This window comes from Gracilinanus agilis, chromosome 1 (genome assembly GCF_016433145.1).
Source record: "Gracilinanus agilis isolate LMUSP501 chromosome 1, AgileGrace, whole genome shotgun sequence".
In the NCBI taxonomy this organism is placed as follows: domain Eukaryota; kingdom Metazoa; phylum Chordata; class Mammalia; order Didelphimorphia; family Didelphidae; genus Gracilinanus; species Gracilinanus agilis.
In genome coordinates this window covers 146,059,058-146,080,383 of record NC_058130.1, presented here as the reverse complement: position 1 = coordinate 146,080,383, position 21,326 = coordinate 146,059,058, and the positions used below count along the sequence as shown (strand labels likewise).

General features: G+C 35.9%; 1 protein-coding gene across 1 annotated transcript in view; it reads left to right on the top strand.

The window, feature by feature from the left end:
* Positions 1–21,326, top strand: part of TNRC6A (trinucleotide repeat containing adaptor 6A) — an 81,048-nt gene that overhangs the window by 32,447 nt on the left and 27,275 nt on the right. The window contains exons 4-6 of the mRNA XM_044658136.1: positions 15,257–17,836; positions 19,687–19,863; positions 20,341–20,516. Of these exons, the coding sequence (XP_044514071.1) occupies positions 15,257–17,836; positions 19,687–19,863; positions 20,341–20,516 (2,933 nt within the window). The remainder of the gene's footprint in view (positions 1–15,256; positions 17,837–19,686; positions 19,864–20,340; positions 20,517–21,326) is intronic.

The window sequence follows — 21,326 nt, the reverse complement described above, 5'->3', positions numbered from 1 at the left end:
AGACTGTTATAAAATGAAAATATAAAATTGTTATTTTATGAAATGATTATTTTTTTGTTTGTTTTTCTTTGAAAAACCACAGGAAAAGCTTTGTGCAGGGATGACCATTTATATAGGCTCAACTTTATAAATATATTGGTTAACAGTCACTTACAATAGACACACACACAAAAAAAGTTTCCATTTGAGTATCTAAAGAACAAAATCTAACAAAAAAAACTAAGTGAAATGTTATAGATGGGTTGATAAGATTTGGAACCAACCTGCCATTTAGTCGACATCAAGCAGAATGAATTCTTAAAACAATTCCTATATTTCAACTTAGACACAGAAATAGATATACTTTCTCAAATACATATCCTGAAATATATTCATGACAGTAATCTGGTGCCATAAAAAGCCTGTAGTAAGCCAGCATAAACAAGCGTAGCTTTCTTCCTTGAATTCATCCTTAAAGTTTAGGTTTTCTTATAGCCATTTTGCTTCTGACTAATTGGTAAATTTGTTCAAACTCTGTTTGAAACTTTTCATATACTCTGCTTATTCTATAAAGAAGTCCAGAAATTTATTACCCATTGTGTTGAGCAACACTTTCTTTTCCATGACTAAAGACTGCATGAAAACTTTAATCCCAGGGTTCTTTATAAAAAACAAATGAAGTAATAGATGTGGAAACTTTTTAAAGTGCTATACAAATATGACTTGTTATTCTAAGCATTTAATTCCCTCAAGTTTCAGATTATCTTAGTATCTCAAAATGTGATTAACAATTCATATTCCTCATTCACTGACATTATTTTGTAGATTTCTGTCATACTTGTCACCTTGTATCTTTTATACTGAGAGATCCTTGTTTTTATATATCTGTCTAAATATTGCAATTCCCTCAGCCTCATCCTTCAGTTATTTTAGTTACTCTCTACTATATGGGAACTGTTACATCATTTTATATGAATAGGATATTTTCCCTTTCCTTTTATAGATTTAACATGGAGCCATTTGTTGCACTTTTTTGCTGCATATTTAGGAAATCAGCCTGCATTTTATATTAGAAAAATTACTGGTCTTGAAATCTGAAGTCCTCTGTTCAGTCCCACATCCATCATTTACTAATCATGTTATTACCAGAAAGCCACTTAAGACTTCTGACTTTCAATTTTCTGCCTTTGTAAAACAGAGGTAATACTACTTAGACCATAAAAATCCAAAAACAGACTTCTTTGAGCATCATTACAATAGTTATTTCCTAATTATGGGCCAATTTATGATGACTTCCAGATTGTGGCACATATTTCAGCAACTTCCAATTCATTTAAATTGTTAAAATTTACCTGCCACTCTTTGTCCCACTTGTATAGCCAGTGGGATGTAGTAGGAAACATGCTATAGCTGGAATTAGGCTGGTTTTGAATCCCTTCTGTACCCTTACATGTATGACCTTGAAGAAGTCATTCACTTTCTCTGGCCATTATTTTTTTCACCTCTAAATTGAAGCCATTGGACTATATGACATCTAGAATCCTTTCAACCCCATAATTCCATTTTAAGATTTGTAAGCTCTTTTTTGTAGCATGTTCCCATATGAGCCTGGAAGAGTTTAATTGTCAAACGAGAACTTATAGCTTTCAATGTGCACTCCTTTCTCTATATAACTTTATTCTATTTTTTTTTTTAATCCTTACCTTCTGTCTTAGAATCAGTACTGTGTATTGGTTCCAAGGCAGAAGAATAGTAAGGTCCAGGCAGTGTTTATTAAGTGACTTGCCCAGAGACATGGCTAGGAAGTATCTGCAGCCAGATTTGAGCCCAAGACCTCCTGTCTCTAGAAATAACTCTCAACCCGCTGAGCCACCTGGCTGCTTCCTGCCTCCAATAACTTATAAGTATTTTAAATAAAATATTATTGTACTGTGAACTTTGCATTTTTTGTTTCTCCTCAAAAGAAAAGTACCCATTTATCCATTGTATCCTATATCCAAACAATTTCCTTGGCTGTGACAAAAGTAGACCAGTGATGGTGAACCTTTTAGAGACAAGAGTGCCATGCTCCACCCCCATCCTACTCCCTAGACTGAGTGCCGTGCCAGCCCCCCACCAGAGATAAGTGCCATGCCCCACCACAACCTTACCCCCAGACAGGGAAGAGAAGCAGCTTTCCCATTGGGCTGCTGGGCAGAGGGGTAGGTGCTGAGAGGCACATGTGGAAAGGGAGAGGGGAATGGCCCCAGTGCTCTGCTCCCCTCCAGCTCTGCCTCCTGTGAGCTGCCCCCCTTACCCCTGTGCACTCCCACTGGGCTGCTGGGCAGAGAGGTGAGTGATATAAAAAAAAATGTCATTGGGCACGATGGAGAGGGGGAGGGGAACAAGTCCATTTGCTTTTCTAGTCATGAACTTGGAGCAGGGAGGGTGGTCGAGTATCCACAGAGAGTGCTCTGTGTGCCATCTTTGGCACCCATGCCATAGGTTCACTGTCATTGTCCTAGGCCTTCTTATGGCATTATGCTTTAATTTTTAAAAATAACTCTTGGTGGGTAGTTTTATCAAAGCATTTTTTTAAATGTTGAGTAATTTCTATCTGCCAATTCCCCCATACCTATCTTTTATCCTTTCAACAAGCCACAATAAATTAGGTATAATTTCCCAACACCCAAGTTTCCTTTTTCCAGTAGGCTATTTTTGTCAGTATATTCAATGATGATATTTTTAAATGGTTTACAGCATCTTTATCAGAGACACAACTATAATTTCCATTGTTTCCTTTGAATCCTGTAAATAGGGCTTATATAAGCAAGAAGTCCCATGTATAAACTGTCAGTCCCTCCCACACAGTAGTAATTTCAAATTTTAGCCCATGTTTTCTCTTTTATTCCTCAAGTTCATTCAAAATCAATCCAATAAAAGCCCCTTGATTCCTTTTAATTTATTTTTGTTAATTTGATTAAGAAGATATTACACTTTTGCCACTAATAGGTAGCAGGTCAAAATCACAATCCTGACTATCTCTTACTTTCTCCTTTTTTAACTTATATAAAGATTTTTGCCATATGTAGACTTAAGCATTTTATATTATAAGTTTTATTAATTCCTTTGTTTCTATATTAGCCATCCCTGAATATCCTCCCACACCTACTCCTAAATTTTAAACCTCCCTTGCAACAAAGAAAACCAATTAAGCAAAGAATACCATCACATCAAAGAATACCATACCATTGTATGCAGCATAACGTTTAAATAGTTTTACCCTTCCCTACTTTGGAAAGAAAAATGTATTTTATCATCTCCTATAGGACTATTATTGTTGTTTTTTTAATATTTATTCAGGATTTGACATTTACTTAATGAGATTTACCTTGTTATAGTCATTAAAATAAGATTTTTGAAGCTAGAAGGGCTATTAGAAGTCATTTCTTTCAACCACAACATCCTATCCTATTTTAGAGATGGAGACAAGTAGTTGAATTAAATGTCCTTTAATATAGGATAATGTGACTGACATGGCAACTCAGCTAGGTAGTGCTGATCCAGAATGAGAATCAAGGCATTAAAATACTAAGATCCAAAATAGCCCAGTACCAACTACACTGTTGAAAAAGCTTCATAAGCCTCATATAAAATCTTTGTGATGTACAGTTGGTTTGGAATTCTTTTTTCTTAACATGTTATGATAAACCTATGCCCTTAGTCTGTATGATATTTTATTTTGTAGCATCACTGATAAACTGTCTCTAAAACAGAGGAACCCTAATTTAATTTTATTCTTTGGCCCTACAGTTCATAATGATTATACTCAGAAATAATGAAACACAAAACAGTTCTATGGTTGTTACAAATTTGTAACTAAAAGAAAATTAGCTTATGCTGCTAGTTCATTATGGAATTATGCATATAGAAATGCATTGAGTAAAATTTATCCCCAAGGCTTTACAAATAGAACCATGGCATTTTATAGCAAATAATCATGTATTGTTAACATCTTTGTAGTAAAAAATTATCAGGAAATTTATTTTGGGAAAGATTAACCTTATGTATATATTAAATAATTCATTTAAAAGAATTATGCAGAGAGCTAGCTCCTTTACCAAAAAAAAAAAAAGCCCAACTTCAATTTAGTAATAATTCTGTAATTTCTTGCTTTTTCATAGGCATGCCTCCCATTCGGGATTTGGTCAGCCACTCCCCTAACCAGTCAGGTGATGCATATGACTCTTTAAAATCTCATATTTGTTGTGCATTACATGTCTCTTTTACATATATTTAAAAGTATAGACTTTATTTTCATATCTGCCTCATTTCTGATTGTTAAACTAGAAAAATAAAAATTTAGCACTCTTGAGTACCTAAATTAATAGGCTAACTATAGATTGGTATTGTTAAATGAATCTACTTTCATATATAAATTATTAAAGTAGTTCTGTATCCTGTATCAGAAGATAATGCTGTGTAATCCTATTTCATAGCTTAAATTTCCATAACATTTTGATTTTCAAACAAATATAAGACTGTTAATAGCTTGATAGCTATTTTGAATGAGTAATTGTAGGCTACAAATTTTAACCAAGTAGAAATTCCTTGGACAAAGCAGGAAGGGAAATATTTTAAAGGCATGCTTTTTAGTCAGGCCATAATTGATCCTTAAGCATTTATTGAGTACTTCCTGTGTACTTGACAGTCTGATAAGCACTAGGGATACAAAAAGATAGACTTTGTTCTCAGAGAATTCACAGTCTAATGAGAGGGGCAATATATAAACAACTATGTATCTACATAAATATATACTAAATTATTTGGGAATAATCCACGAAGGAAAAGCAGTAGTATTGGGTGGGAATCAGGAGAGTCATCTAATAAGTGGAATTTTAGCTGGGGCTTGAAGGAAACCAGGAAGTAAGAAAATTCCAGACATAGGGGATATGCTTTGAAAATGCATAGCGTCTGAGGATTTTGTGCAAGTAGAAGGCCAGGGCAGGGGGGTGAATAAAGTGTAAGAAAACTAGCTAGGTAGAAGGGTGCCAGATTATCAGGATTGAATGCTCTAAGAGTGCCTTTTACCTTTGATCCAGATGATAATAGGAAACTACTTGAGTTTATTGAGTAATGGATGTGACATGACCAGATTTTGTACTTTAGAAACATCACTTTGATATCTAAATGGAGAATAAACTAGAATGGGAAGAGACTTGAGGCATGGAGGCAAATAAGATTGCTATAGTCCAGGCATCAGGTGATACAGGTGGTGACAGTGTTAGAGGAAATAAAGAGAAGTATTCAAGACATGTAAACAGAGCTGAGCATAAGACTGGGTGTGGGAGAATTGAGGATTACAGTTGGATGAGTATTTGAGATGGTGGTTTTACCTTGGACCGTAGGTAGAAAGATAATGAATTCAGTTTTGGACATGTTGAGTGTAAGATATCTGTGAATCATCCTGTTCAAGATGTCTTAAGGCAATTGGAAATACAAGTTAGAGAGATTAGAGTCATTTGGTTTATCACCAGCATAGAAATGATCATTGAAACCATGGAAGTTTCTATAAGGAAACAGTGTAGAAAGAGAAAAGAAGACAGGACAGAACTCTGTGGGATACCCATGGTGGGCATGGCATAAATGAACAACCAGTAAAGGTAACTAATAAGAACAGCCAGAGGTATATAGAAAGAGAGTCAAGAGAGCATTGTCATATAAACCTAGGAAAAAGAGTTAAAGAGAAGAGAGTGGTTGACTGTGTCAGAGGTAGCAGAGAGTTCAGGAAAGATGGAGATTGAGAAGACACCATACATTTTGGCAATGAAAGGATTATTAACTACTTTAGAGAGCAAGTTCAGTTGAATAATGCAGTTGGAAGCCACACTGCAGAGATTCAAGAAGAGAATAAGAGGAAAAGAAGTAGAGACATCAGTTGCAGATGACCTTCTCAAGGAGTTTAGCCATAAAAAGGAAGAAAGATATAGGATAGCTAGCAGAGATGAATGGAATAAGTGAGTGAGGATTTTTGAGTTTGAAAGCAAGAAAGACATGGACACATTTGTAGCCATTGAAGAAGCAGGGATTAAACAATTGAGGGTTGTGGAGAGAGTGGAGATGATAGAAGGAGGAGTCTTCTGAAGAAGGCAGAATGGAAGGGGAAATTTTTTTAACTTAGAGGGATTTGCCTTGACAGGGCTCTCTCTTCGTGTGAGACAGTGATAAAAGGGGAAGATAATGGCAGAAGGTATCTATAAGATAAAGAGGAGGGGAGAAGAGGGAACTCTTAGGGAATGGCCACATTTTTTTTTTCCACAATTTTTTTTCAGTGAAATATGAAGGAAGATTCTGAGCTGAGAGACGGGGTAGGGATGGGAGAGAAATGGAAAATTTGAGGAGGCATTAAAAAATTTAATTAATAAAAATTAAAAAATTTGAAACACCCCCTGGGATGAATGAAATGATGAATTAGGGAGGTATAAAAAGATAGCTTTTTTGCAGTGAGGTCCTGGTTTAGATTATATAGCATAAATTTGTAATGGATCCTGTCAGTACAAATTTGTATAATTTTTCAGTAGCATATGAGTAGAAGGGAATGAAATGGATGGTGAAATGGAATAATTCAAGGCAGAGGTTTGGGCAAGGCAAGTTCGGCTATAAGTTAAAAGGATAAGGGACTCAAGAGAAGATGACAATTTAATATTGAATTGGTTCACTAAGGGGGCAAGATAGGAAAAGGAAGAGAGTATCTCTTCTGCCTGGAAAAGAACATAGGGGATGAAATATAGAAGGTTATGATTAGAATAAGGGATAGGGTTTGGTCTTGCTAGGCCTAGAGGTGGAATGACAACAGATTGTGATCAGATAAAGGAATTTCAGAGTTCATAAATCTAAAGATAGTACCTTTGTGAATAATGAGGAAATCAAGGCTATGATATCTCTGTGACTGAGGTAGAGTGTATAGGTCATGAGAAAAGAGTAAGTTGAGGAACTTAGGGCATTTGGGGGACAATGTGAATGTTGAAGCCTAATATGAGAGTAGAATTTAGTTAGGAGAACTGAACCATATTCAGAACTCAGATTGGTAGAAACCGGACTCCAGAATTTTTATTTGGTTGTACAGATTGAGTGAACCTCAGAGTAGGAGAAGTTACTGAATAAGCATGGTGCAAATTAAGCTTTTATGTAGAATTAGAGAGAAAGGAGTATTCTACCACCTTGAATAGTGAGTGCCACCAGTATTAGAGGGTGACCAGAGAGGCCAAGTCTTCTTGAGATCCAGAAGATGGAAAAACTGGGAGAGGAAAAGATTTAAGATGAAAACAAATTTGTTATCTATGGATCAGGTATTCCAAAGAGCACAGTGGAAGGGATAGGTAGTTTTATCATGAGACACTGGATGGGAGAAAGGTATTGTGCTGAGAGAAAGGAATAAAGGTGTAGGCAGTGAGAGATGAATGGGGGGTTCAAAATCACTGAAATTGGCAGGGTGGAGTAGGAGATATAGCATTGATTTATAGCTAGAACAAACCTCAGGGATAATCTAGTTAAGTCCCTTCGTTCTAATAGTTGAGGAAAGCCCAGGAAAATTAAGGAACTTAAATATCCAAGTTCACAAAAGGAATAAACATCGGCCAAGATTTGAACTTTGAATTGTATTCTGACTCCAGTGTCAACATTCTTCACAGCTGTTTAAGATAGTCTCCTATAGGAAGGACAATTAAGGGGAAACAGTGTCAAATAACTAGAGAGAAGAAAGTATTTAGGAGACAGTGGTCAACAGTGTCCCAGTGCAGACAGGTCAAAGACTGAGTAAAGATCATTAGGTTTAGAGATTAAGAAATTATTACTAACTTTGGAGAATTTAGTTTAAATTGAATGAAGAGGTTAGAAGCCAAATTGTGTAGTTTAAAAAATAGTAGTAGGATGGGGCAGCTAGGTGGTAAAGTGGATAGAGAGCCAGGCCTAGAATCCAAAGGTTCAGATTTGGCCTCAGACGCTTCCTAGGTGTATGATCCTGGGCAAGTCACTTAACACCCATTGCCTAGCCCTTACATTCTACTACCTTGGTTCTAAGACTGGGGAGGGAAGAGGGGAGAAGGGTGCAGAGTGGGGAGAGAGAGAGATTAGGAAAAGATCTGGAAACACCTATAGATGCCTTTCTTAAGAAGTTCAGATGAAAAGAACAGAAAACAATGAGAAAATAGCTAGTAAGAATACCAAGATCTATTGATGTTTTGTTTTGTTTTAGGAAGGGAGGCAAGAGAAGCAAGGAAACTAATTAAAGAGACAGAATAGAGAATAAAGATTAGAGACAGAATGGGCTAATTTATAGAAAAAGTGAGATAATGGCATTATGGATACATGTAAAGATGCTTGTTTTGACTTGGAGTAGGGCCACTTCTTTATCAAAGACTAGAGTAAAGGAGTAGATAGTAAAGAATAATGTCAGAGGGGTATAATATGGGAAAGGTAGAAGAGGAAACTCTCCGAGAATGCCTTCAGAGTTTTTGGTAAAATATGAAGGATGGTCTTCAGCTTAGAGTTTGATAGGGAGGGAGGGTACTGTGAAAGGCTTAAGCAGAGATTAGTGGGAAAGCCATTGTGATCAGTAAGGCAAACAATTGATTGAGGGGAGTGAAAGGATTGCCTTGCTGGAATGAGGGCCTAATTATTTGTATTGGTAGATGATATGATAATTTATTTGGAGAACCCTTAGAGATACCGTTTAAAATTAAGTAAAGGAAGTTTCTTCATCAGTAACTTCCTAAACCAGTTAAACCATAGGTCTGACTCCTCCCAAAATTATAAACAAAGGTAGCAAAAGCCAAATTTTACTTTAATAAATACTCTCTTAAAATATTTCTTTACAAAATACCATGGCTGTTTATGTTTAAAAACCCTAAAATGTATGTGCGTGGTAGAACTCTTTACTATTGCCAGAAGCATACATTAAAGCCCCAGGGGTTTTATCCTTTGCAACCAAGAAATACTAGGAGCTTTTCTGGTACAAATAGTGCCAAAGTAAAGGTTCCTCCTCTCCCCACTATTATTTGACAGTTCTAGAAATACTAGCTATAAGATAAACAACCAATATTAAAATAAATATTGTTAAAGTCTATTTTTAAAATTATCCCCATTTGCAGATTATATGTATACTTGAAAAAAACAAAATAAGAAATTAATCAAGGTGATTCATAACTTTAGTAAAGATAACCGGATATAAAAATCCATAGACAAAAATATATAGTAAAACGGTTTAACAAAAATTTCACTTAAAATATTTACAGAATTTACGAAGTATCTGAATTGAACTTCCAACCCACCTACAAAGCTCAAATAAATTCAAAATAATTCCCTTTATTTAAGACAGTAATATATTATTGCAATAATAATACCTGGAGAAATATTCATTTCACTTGGTTGGACCATGCCAGTATGAGAGAAAGAACAGTACTGCCTAAGTTAATTTAAAGATTAAATATCACCTAGGGAATGCTCCACATACTACTAATGATGAAAAACATACTTCCCACTCCTTGGCAAAAAGGTTAAGAGAAGACATACATGCTTGGAGAACCAGTATAAGACAAATTCGTTTTTCTTTATTATGCTTCTTTGTTACAAAGGAACATTTTCAAGCCAATAATAGTGATGCCAAAAAAGAAAAAGAAAAAAGTGTCAAAGAAACATGTTTTTAAAAATACACAAAAAGGAAGTTCAGAATGGGGCATTATTATTGATAATTTTTTGATAATTATTGATAATTTGTTAAATTAGATGCAGACTTTTAAAAAACATGAACTATGGTGTAGATTCATCATTTCTTATCCTGTTTTGGTCCTTTTTTATACAAAAATATTTTTTGATGACTTAAGTTCATGATAAACATATAGCACGTTTTTTAAAATATTACCTGGGGATATATTATAGAACCAGGCAAAATACCAAAATTCATTGGAGTGTTAAAGGAAGGAAGTCTACAATTCTGAGGAAAATGAGAGGAGGGAGGAATCAAAGCATTACCAGTCCTCAATCAGTTAGCATCTTTTAAGCATCAACCATGTGCCAGTCATTGTGCTAGTGGGGGGGGTTGGGGTGGCACAAATACATAGTGACTATCTGCTGAAATTGAGTTTCCAGCCTGCCTCAAAACTATATTGTAAAACTATAGCCATCAAAATTATTTGGCACTGCTTTAGTACCTATATTTCCCTTTCTATTGTTTCCCCTGTCCCTTAATAAGAAAGTATAATAAAAGGAAAAAAAAGGTAAAGGGGAAGTTCTATAAAACTAAATGACATATCAAAATAGGTAGCTGTTACATACAATGTCAGTGCACTTCCCCACCCCACCCCTAAAACTTCGCCAAAGGAATATGAAGAGAACATGTCTTCTCATAGTTCTTCCAAAGGGCAGAATTATGAACTACAAAAGAAAGCATTCCGTATTACTAAAGAAAAAGAAGTTAAAACAGCTCTTTAGTTTCACTTCAAAAAATGCAAATTGGCAAAGATATCCAAAAAAATGAAGGCACATGGAGGAATTTGGGAAGACAAGCATATACTTCAGTAGCTCCATGAATATGTTGAATGATCTCAAATCAATTTGGATGCAAAAAAAGACCCTTCAATCAAAGGACTTACACCTAAAGAAATCAGAGGCTGAAAAAAAAAAATTTGCCAAACTATTCATAGAATTTTTGTGATGAGATGGAAATGAGTTGAAAATAAAGTGTTATGCATATTTTGAAGAAAAGCTGGGGGAGGACTAATGGTTTATGAATGTAAAAATATTACTTTATAGTAATAAATTATGAATATGAGAAAATTCATAGAAACACTGGAAGTTTTATTAGATCTGACTCGGTAAAATAAGGAAAACCAGTAGAACAATATGCAAAATGACTATAACGATGTAAAATGAAAAGATCACTAACTGGTAATCCAGCTATGAGTAACTGAAAAATTAACAAAGGTCACTGAGCACAGGAAATGAAAGACAAGCAAGGGACTAGTGGGGTACACAGTTGGTATCACACAATAGGACCAAGTTGACAGATGTGGTCACTGTCATTTCTTTTTACTTAATTGGTATTGATTCACAAGGGAGATTTTGATCTGGTGGAGGTAAAGGAAGAAGGTGGGTTTTTTCCCCAAATGAAATTGATAGAAGTGGAAATTCAACAGGTAATCTTAAATTGATCTGGAGAATTCTCAATCAAGTATCTACCAATTCAGAGCACCACCTACCCTGCAACTTACCCAGCACTAAGCAGTTAAGTGAATTTGCCCAAGGTAACTGCCAGTATATAAGAGGTAGGATTGAACTCATTTTTTTCTGGCTTTGAGGCCAGTTTTATTGTCTGTACCATATTCATCAATGAAGCATAATTTTTTTAAAGAGAAATTAGTGGTTATCAGCTTCTTTTGTTGGCAACTTAAGTGATACTATGTAGTTTACAAAGTCATTATTTGAAATTCACAAATGGCAAAATTGAATATGAAAACTTTTTTTCGTTATGATGATGATGATGATTCATCTTAAAATACTAGCAGGAGTAATGGTTCTAGAAGTATACCTGTACTGTAAATAGCATTTCTTTTTTTTTCCACATATGCTTCTTTTATTTGAGATAATTGTTTGATTCCACCTCTTTCTATGCTATTTTTTTCACTTTATTCTTAAATATTTTTCCATATTTACATTTTCTTTCCCTCTGAGGGCTGACAAGCAATTCCATTGGGTTGTATAAATGTTGTCACTTGATACCTATTTCCATATTATTCATTTTTGCTATAGAAAGACTTTTTTTTAAGGCCTAAACCCCAAATCACATACCCATATATACATGTGATAAATGATGTCATATGTTTTGCTTTTGCATTTCTACTCCCATAGTTCTTTCTCTCAATGCGGATAGCATTCTTTTACATAAGTCCTTCAGGAGTGTCCTGGCTTGTGGCATTGCTCCTAGTATCAAAGTCCATTACATTGGATTATTCCACAATGTTTTACATTCTGTGTACAATGTTCTTCTGGTTCTGCTCATTTCACTCTGCATCAGTTCATTGAGATTCTCCCAATTCATACGGAAAGCCTCCAGATCATTAATCCCTTATAGAACAATAGTAGTCCATCACCATCATATACTACAATTTGTTTAGCCATTTCCCCAGTTAAGGGACATCCCCTCATTTTTCAATTTTTTGCCACCACAAGGAGTGTGACTATGAATATTTTTGTACAAGTATTTTTCCTTATTATCTCTTTGGGTTATAAACCCAGCAGTGATATGGCTGGGTCAAAGGGTAGGCATCCTTTTAAAGTCCTTTGCACATAATTCCAAATTTCCTTCCAGAATGACTGGATTAATTCACAACTCCACCAGAAAATATTTCTTATTTTAAGATTCATAAAAGTTTTTCACTCTTATGTGGGCAAAATTTTAACCTTTGTTATTGTTCTTGGTATCTCTGTCTTAAATGTATAATAAAGCAAATATGAAGAGTGTTACCAGGAAAGACTTTTTAGATTCGTGATTGAAGGAACTTAAATAAATTTAACATAGCACTGCAGTTGCTTTCCAATATTTATAGCTTTCATGGAAAATAGTATGTTTATGATATTAGAATACCATAGTAAAGTTATATTGGATTTCTTTTTTCATCTTCTAAGAGTAACCAAGCAGAAATACCACTTTAGGATAAAAGGGAATAGTGATTCAGAGAGAAATTCTTCCTCAGGCTAGAGATAACTTCATATCTTACTTATTTAGGCCCATTTATTCATGAACTCTCACATAGACCCTGTAATTTTGGTAGCTCCAAGCTAATGGGAATGGAAGACTGCTTTGTAGGTAAATCTAATTGTCACTCTTGAATGAAACTAAATCTATTTATTCTGAAGAACTTGCTATTCTCTGCTCCTCTTAAAATCTACTTGCCACTACCTTGCCAAGAAAAAGTGGTTATCATAGGAAATGCTTTCTTTTCTACAGAAGATTATTTCCACAGTTGCAGCGTAGAGGAATTGGAGTAGAAAGGCAGTTGAAGATGGAGAATCCCAGAGAACTTGGTCCCATCATTCTTGGCTATTCTGACCAGCACAGTATTTAGGATTGTTCCTTAAGCTTCCCTTGATTGGATGATGAGGTCAACTAAGATTTGGGGCAAAATATGACCTTTAGAAATTTTGTTCTAGGGAGTAAGGAATTTTGATATGGAGTCCTAGCAGATGTCTAAAACTGGCCATCATAGAGTTTTATTGGTCATGCATATAACTTTTACTTAAATATACATTCCCCAAAACTAGAACTCAACTTCTGTAGGTTCTCCACTTAAAAAAATTTTTTCTCCTCATAAAACCACTCTGTCCTTCTAAATTCAAACCATGGTCCTATGAATCAAGCAACCAACAGTTGATTTTGATTTGCAGCATTCCTAGCACTGTGGGTTATGGGATACAAAAGAAGTATGAGGTTTTCCTATTCACATTCTTATGAGAGGTGAGAGGATAAAGAAGGCATGATAATGAAACAGTTAATGAAACGTGAGTGTGTGTGTTATTAGTATATTGTAAAATATAGATTGAAAACAAAAGAGTATATAACTGTGTTAATATATAATAACAATAAGTACAAAAAGGAGTTAATGAAGGAAAAAAGTATTGTGGGCTGGAATTATCAATGAATTTTTCAGGAAGCATGACCTTGAGTGGAATGCATTACTGGAGGAGAAAACAATATAAGCAAGGTGTGGAAGCTATGTCAAGTTTTGGTTTTTGAAAGATTTGAAAAATAAAGAAACCCACTTATCTGGAATAGTATATTGGCTTGGGGTTACAGATGATACTAAATTGATAGAATGAAGACATGTTATGGAGGGGTGAAATAGATAATAGACAATGAGAAGCCCATTGTAGGTTCTTAAGCAGGGCAATGATATATGTAGACTGTTTTATCTGGCATCAAAATCTAAAAAAGAAAACTTCAGTAAGGGGAAGATAGTTTGGAAGACTGCTGCTGATTTTGATGATTTACCAGTGAGCACATGTTTTATCAAATACTAGCAAATTGTTCATTTAATAGCTAATCAAAATATAGTTACTGACATATGGTACTAATAACAACTCATTTCTGTAGAACTTTGAGTTTTGTGAATGGCTTTTTATTATATCAACCCTGTAATGTAGGTAGCATAAATATTATTCCCATTTTACATATGAGCAGATTGAGTCTCCAAGATCAGTTTGTTTATCTAGAGTCACAGCTAATAAATATTATAATCAGTGTTTGAACCTAAGTCTCTCCTGAGATTATTTTTTTTTAATCCGTACCTTCTTGCTTAGAATGAATACTGCTTAGAATGAATTCCAAGGCAGAAAAATGGTAAGGGCTAGGCGGAGGGATTTAAGTGATTTGCCCAGAGTCACACAGCTAGGAAGAATCTGGGGACCTCCCATCTCTAGTCTTGTCACTGAATCCACTGAGCTACCTAGCTGGCCCCTCCTGAGATCTTAAGACCAGTACCCTTTCTACTGCTGCTGCTTTAGGTGCTTAGTGGGAATGATATGCATTCAGAGTAGTTGGGAAATAATAGCTGACATTTATGCCATGCTTTAAAGTATTCAAAGCATTTTACATTTCTATTGTCTCTTTTGAACTTATAACAGCTTTTTAGATAAGGAGGTATTACAGATTTTGTTGTCCCTGTTTTACATATGGGAACTGAGCCTAAGATCTTTCCAACTTAAAGAAATCAGATGAACAATGATGTCACAGAGTCTGATTTTGAAAGGACAATCTAGTGTCTGATTCAATCTAGTATCTATATCTAAATAAGAAAATCCCTTAAGAAGATAATCCAACCAATTATCATTTAGCTTTCACTTAAAGTCCTCCTTTTGAAGTTGACCTTAGTAGGAGTTCTAGAGTCACTACTAGAAGAAATCAATCCTCATGAAAGAAAAATAACATTTGATCCAAGTCTTAAAAGAATGAATAGGATAATGTTAAAAAGAACAGATGTGTAGAAATAAGATTCCAGGTGTGTGGAACCAAATTTTCTTTCAACTGCAAAGCCAGTCTTAATGAAAAAGAAGAGAATGAAAGGTGGTTGGTTTTATCTTCTACCAATTTCTCACATTGTACTGCAGCCAGATGGCAGTACATTACCAGGTACTACTCATTTGCCTAATAGAACAGAGGACCCAGGTTTATGTAGAATAATTTGTCTTTGGTTTGTCTTTTAAAAGTCCAAATATTTCATAATTGTTTGCTTTTTCTTTCTTCTAGATTTGAACCATAGTAATCTAGGATCCCATTATGAAAATTCTCACTGGGGACCAGTGTCTTCTAATAGTGACTCCAGCACAAACTGGGACAAAGTTATTATAGAAGGCTCTGACAAAGAAGCATGGCCTTCTATCACTGACAGTGACCCAGAGTTGACTTCAGAATGTATGGACACTGACTCTGCCTCTAGCTCTGGGTCAGAGAAGAACCTTTTGATAATGGCTTCAGGGAGTACAAGTGGTGAAAATGATGGAATTCGAAATGGCATTGGACACAGTTCTCAAAACAAATTTGTGGTGGGTAGCAACAGCAATAATGTGGGCAATGGAAGTAATAATGGACCATGGAATCTATCCCATGGAACCATAATAAGCACATGTCAAGTTTCTGTGGATGCTCCTGACAGCAAATCTGAAAGTAGCAACAATAGAATGAATGCTTGGGGCACCGTAAGTTCTTCATCAAATGGAGGGTTAAATCCAAGCACTTTGAATTCAAATAGCAACCATGGTGCCTGGCCTGTATTAGAGAACAATGGACATGCCCTAAAAGGGCCTGTAGGGAGTGGTAATTCTGGCACAAATATTCAGTGCAGTACCATAGGCCAGATGCCTAACAATCAGAGTATTAACTCTAAAATGGGTGGTTCCACCCATGATTCCTGGGGAAGCCTTCAGGAAAATTGTGAATCTGAAGTAAATGGTACAAGGAAGGTTTCATTCAGTGGACAACCTCAGAACCTTAACACTGAAATGAATGGACCAAATAACACTACTAACTTTATGACCTCTAGTTTACCAAACGCTGTTGGTTCAGTGCAAATGGATGAACTGCCTAATAATACAGGACATGGGGCCTGGCGTGTGAGCACAAGGAATCATTCTCAGATACAGGCCTCTTCGGTTACAAATGGCACTTCCATTTCCCATCTTAGCAATGGTGAGTCCAAAAATGGTGGCTCTTATGGTACTACATGGAGTGCCTATGGTTCTAATTATTCCGGAGAGAAATGTTCAGGCCCTAATGACCAAGCAAATGGTGACACTGTGAATGCAACTCTAATGCAGTCTGGCATAAATGGGTCTGTTGGCACTAACTTTCAAATGAATGGGAATAAAGGAGGAAGTTTATGGGAGTCGGAGATGGCGAATTCCCAGAATGTACCATGGGGAAGTGGAAATGGTGTGAATTCTGGAGGAAATCGAAGAGGATGGGGAAGCCCTGCACAAAACACTGGCACTAATGTATCCAATGGGGAATGGAATAAGCTGCCTAGCAATCAGCATTCCAATGAAAGTATAAATGGAAATAGTAGGAAGTTTACAAATGGATGGAAACCTACTGAGGAAGATGATCAGAGTTCTGCTCCATCTCAGACAAATGAGCAGAACGCCATTTGGGCCAAAACAACAGGTACTGGGGAAAGTGAAGGTAGTACAGAAAGCACTGGATGCCGAGAGGAAAGAGTGGTTGGGGAAGGGCAGAGTAGAGAGAGAAGAAAAGTTGACCAGCATGCATTACTCCAAAGCATAGTAAACAGAACTGACTTAGATCCACGTGTTCTCTCCAACAAAGGTTGGGGAGAGACTCCAATCAAACAGAATACTGCCTGGGATACTGAAACATCACCTAGAGGTGAAAGAAAGACTGACAATGGGACAGAGGCCTGGGGACGCTCTTTAACACAAACTTCTAACTCAGGGGGTTGTGTTGATAAGACTAATAGTAATGATACCTCATCTGTATCTGGGTGGGGAGATCCAAAGCCTGCTACAAGGTGGGGAGATTCTAAAGGCTCAAGCAGCCAAGGGGGATGGGAAGATGATTCTGCTGCTACAGTAATGGTCAAGAGCAATCAGTTGTGGGGAAATGGCAAAGAGGAGAAGTCTACATGGAATGATGCACAGAAAATTAAACAAGGGTGGGGAGACGGACAAAAATCAAATCAAGGCTGGTCGGTTTCTGCCAATGAAAACTGGGGAGAAACTTCCAGAAGCAACCATTGGGGTGAGACTAAGAAATCTAGCTCAGGAGGTAGTGACAGTGACAGGTCAGTATCTGGTTGGAATGAACCTGGTAAATCAAATTCTTTTACCTGGGGAAATAACAATATGAATCCAAATAATTCATCTAGCTGGGATGAACCTTCAAAATCTAGTCAGTCCCAAGGATGGGGAGAACCTCCAAAATCTAATCAGCCTTCGGGTTGGGGGGATTCTTCAAAGCCAATCAACTCCCCAGACTGGAACAAACAAGATATTGGTGGATCTTGGGGAGCACCACCTTCCACAAATAAGCCACCTGGTACAGGTTGGCTGGGTGGACCAATACCAGCTCCCACAAAAGAAGAAGAACCTACTGGATGGGAGGAGCCATCCCCAGAATCAATACGCCGCAAAATGGAGATTGATGATGGAACTTCAGCTTGGGGAGATCCAAGCAAATATAACTACAAAAATGTGAATATGTGGAATAAAAATGTCCCAAATGGTGGCAGCCGTTCAGACCAGCAAGCACAGGTACATCAGCCGCTACCATCTTCAAGTGCCATGTCAAACAAGGAAAGCAGTAGTTGTTCTGGTAAGTTCTAGCTTTACAGAGTAATATTTTTAAAAAGCAAAATGTTATGAAATGAGTTTTTCTTTCAGATATTTGCTGAAGTTTTTCCTTTACCTTGCAAATATAAAAGACTTTTTTTTTTTTTTACACTAGCCCAGTTGGAATTCCAAGGTAGAAATTTAATATCAAAATATTTGCCCACATGACTTCAGGGAAAGTGAGAGCTTTAGAGGGCTTTTTTAACAGCTGGTGCTTACCTGTCTGAGCCATTTCTCATATGGCATTGCCTCAAGGCTCTCTTACCTGCGTATTCTTCATGTTCTACAAATTATCAATATCCTTACCGAAATACTATACTTGGAACTGAAACCAGTATTCCAGATATGGTTCCAGACCAAGCTGGCTGCACTTAACATCTATTTGACTCAATATCCTCAGCTGTAAAATTGGGATAAAAAGACCTCCCAGAATTGTTGTGAAGATCAAATGAGATAAGAAGGGGGTTTTTTTGCATATTAATGGCTTCTCTCAGACTTAGGCTAACTTAATTTTTTTCCCTAATTACATATAATAACAAATTCCCACACAAGTTTTCCTAAGTTATATGATATAACTTCTTTTCCTCCCTCCCTTCCCTTTCCCCCTCCTGGTGCTAGTAGGTAATTTGATCTGGGTTATATAAAGATTGAGAAAAAGACAGTTTGCAAAATAGGCGTTTTATGAACTAAGTTTTTCATGTGTAACTAGTTAGTCCAAACCCTTGATTGATTATATATCTTAATTTGGAAGCTCTGTAATCCTCTGCTTATTGCAATTAGCCAAATGTAATCTACAACAGAAGCATCTCAAGCTTCTAGAAGCCCTACTCTGATCTGACTATACTGATGGCTGATTCAGAAATGATTCTCCCATAAATAAACAAGTTATTTCTTGTTCATGTAAAATTAGTTTCATTTTTTGTGATTTTATTTTGAAGAGTCTTCTTGAATTCCTTATCAAATTTATCTACTTCCCCATCTTCCAAACAAATATTTGATGCATAAGTCACACTTACTTTCATTGTGGTCTTGCAGATGCTTATCAGGAACACTGCAATCTGAGCATTGCACAAAAAGCTATTTTTGTTGCCTTGTGACACTATATTAAAGAGCCTATGGTAACTTTTTTTTTTTCTCCAGAGGAGCTGTGAACCATCATTCCATTTATCTGTGACTTTTTATTTGCTGATTTCATTCATCTTCATCATCATCAAGCTCTCTTCCTATATCAATCACTCCACCAGGCTTTTAAAGAAATGAATTTTTTTAAAACCCTTACCTTCCATCTTAGAATACTGTGTATTCTCCAATGCAGAAGAGCAGCAGTAAGGGCTAGGCAATGGAGGTTAAGTGACTTGCCCATCGTAACACAGCTAAGAAATGTCAGAGGTCACATTTGAACCCAAGACTTCCCGTTTCTAAGCTTGGATCTCAATCCACAGAGCCACTTAGCTGCCCCAGAAATGAATTTTTGATAAGAAATAGTTACCTACTAATGAAGATTCTATTTTTGATGGTGTTTATTGATATTTTTTATTATTGCTTTGTCTAACTTTTCTTTTCATTCCTCCCTTTCCACTCCATCTAGAATTCAATTTTTACAAGCCATTTAAATCCAATTCTTTATCTTTTCTTTAAATTTTCTGTGTATTACATCTTTAATTAACATCCAAAACAATGAACATTTTTTTCTGTGTTAATTCAGTGTATTCTTAGTTTATGTCATTGGGCATAAAGGGAACAATAAGTAGCAATTTTAATATGCTGATCAATTTCTACAAACTATTTTGTTGAACTTTTCTAAGGAACTAATGACTTTAATAATTTTTAAAGGTTGGGGAGAACCATGGGGAGAACCTTCTACTCCAGCCACAACCGTAGATAATGGAACTTCAGCATGGGGTAAACCCATAGACACTGGTACTAACTGGGGGGAACCCATTACTGCTTCATCTAGCTCCTCCACATGGGGTACCACTTCTGTTGGTCCACAGACTTCGAGCAAACCTGGTATGTTTCATATAGCTTCTGTATCACCAGTGTTAGAGAGTTCAAAGCAATTACTCTAAGAAGGCTTTTTAAAACTCTCCAAATGGGCTATATTTACTCGAAATCTAACTTCCTGATAACGTTTGTGATAACTGATGGATTTTAAAATTTGTGACATGGTTAGACATTTAAATTAAAGCCTACTTACCTATTACTTCATAGTTAATTATTTTCTTAAAAATTTTTTACTATTAATAATTTGCATGATAATGTAATGATCACATCTGAGTTATAGTACTAGTAGCAACTGACTTATTAAAGCAAAGTCCAGTGTCCACAGGATGATATATTCAAACTCTGAAAATTGGACATAAAATGAATAGGGAATTTGTATCACAATTTAGATATGCTTTTCTCCTAGAAAGTATTAGCCATGGTTATAAAATTGTTCATCATTGAAAACGGTTTCTGTTCTATCTTAATCAAATTTACAAATAGGGCCCAAATCTATGCAAGATGGTTGGTGTGGAGATGATATGCCATTGACTGGAAATCGACCCACCGCCTGGGAGGAGGAAGAGGATGTAGAAATTGGAATGTGGAATAGTAATTCATCCCAAGAAGTTAACCCATCTTTAAACTGGCCACCATATATAAAGAAAATGTCCTCAAAGGTGAATATTTCAAGGGGGACAGGATCATACAATTTCAAATCCAGAAGTATTATGCTTGGCCATTATGTTAACCATAACAGTTAGTATTCTGTTATTAGGAATTCATTTAAAAAAAACTTTGGGGTTATCTAGGCAGTTGGTTTATTTGTATTCTACTTCAAATTGTTTACTATTTGACAAGCAATTAAATAAGCAATAGTGGGATGAGTACTGCAGTGTGTTGGATACAGAAGAGCTGAGTAAAAGTTCTAGCTCTCCCTTTTCTAACCATGTTACCTTAAGCATGTAAGTCAGCTTCAGTTACCTCATTATTAAAACAAGGACACTTGTACTGCTTAACTTAGAGAATTATGAAGATCATAGTAAATAATGTATGTAAAACATTTTATAGAGTGACACTGTTATACCAGGATGAGGGAATCAATCTTAAATTAACTGGTGAAGTTTTTTTTGTTGTTGTTGTTGTTTTTACATTTCACATTTTACTCTGCTAAAAAGTTTTAGAGAGCAGAAGGATTAATATTGCTGAAAATGAGGGTTGGGAGAGAGTTTATGTATATAACAAATAGACTTAGAATTTAAAAGATTTCAAATTCTGCCTCATTTACTTATGCAACAGCTATGAGCATGATACTTAAACCTACATGTGAGATTTTTTTACTTGTTTTTAAAAGGGGGTAATATACCTATGGTATCTACCTCACAGAATTGTTGTATAACAGAATGTACATAAAATACTCCGTAGACTTTGATATGCCATGTAAATGTTAGATATTATTAAAATTATGTAGCTTAAAAATTAATTTATCC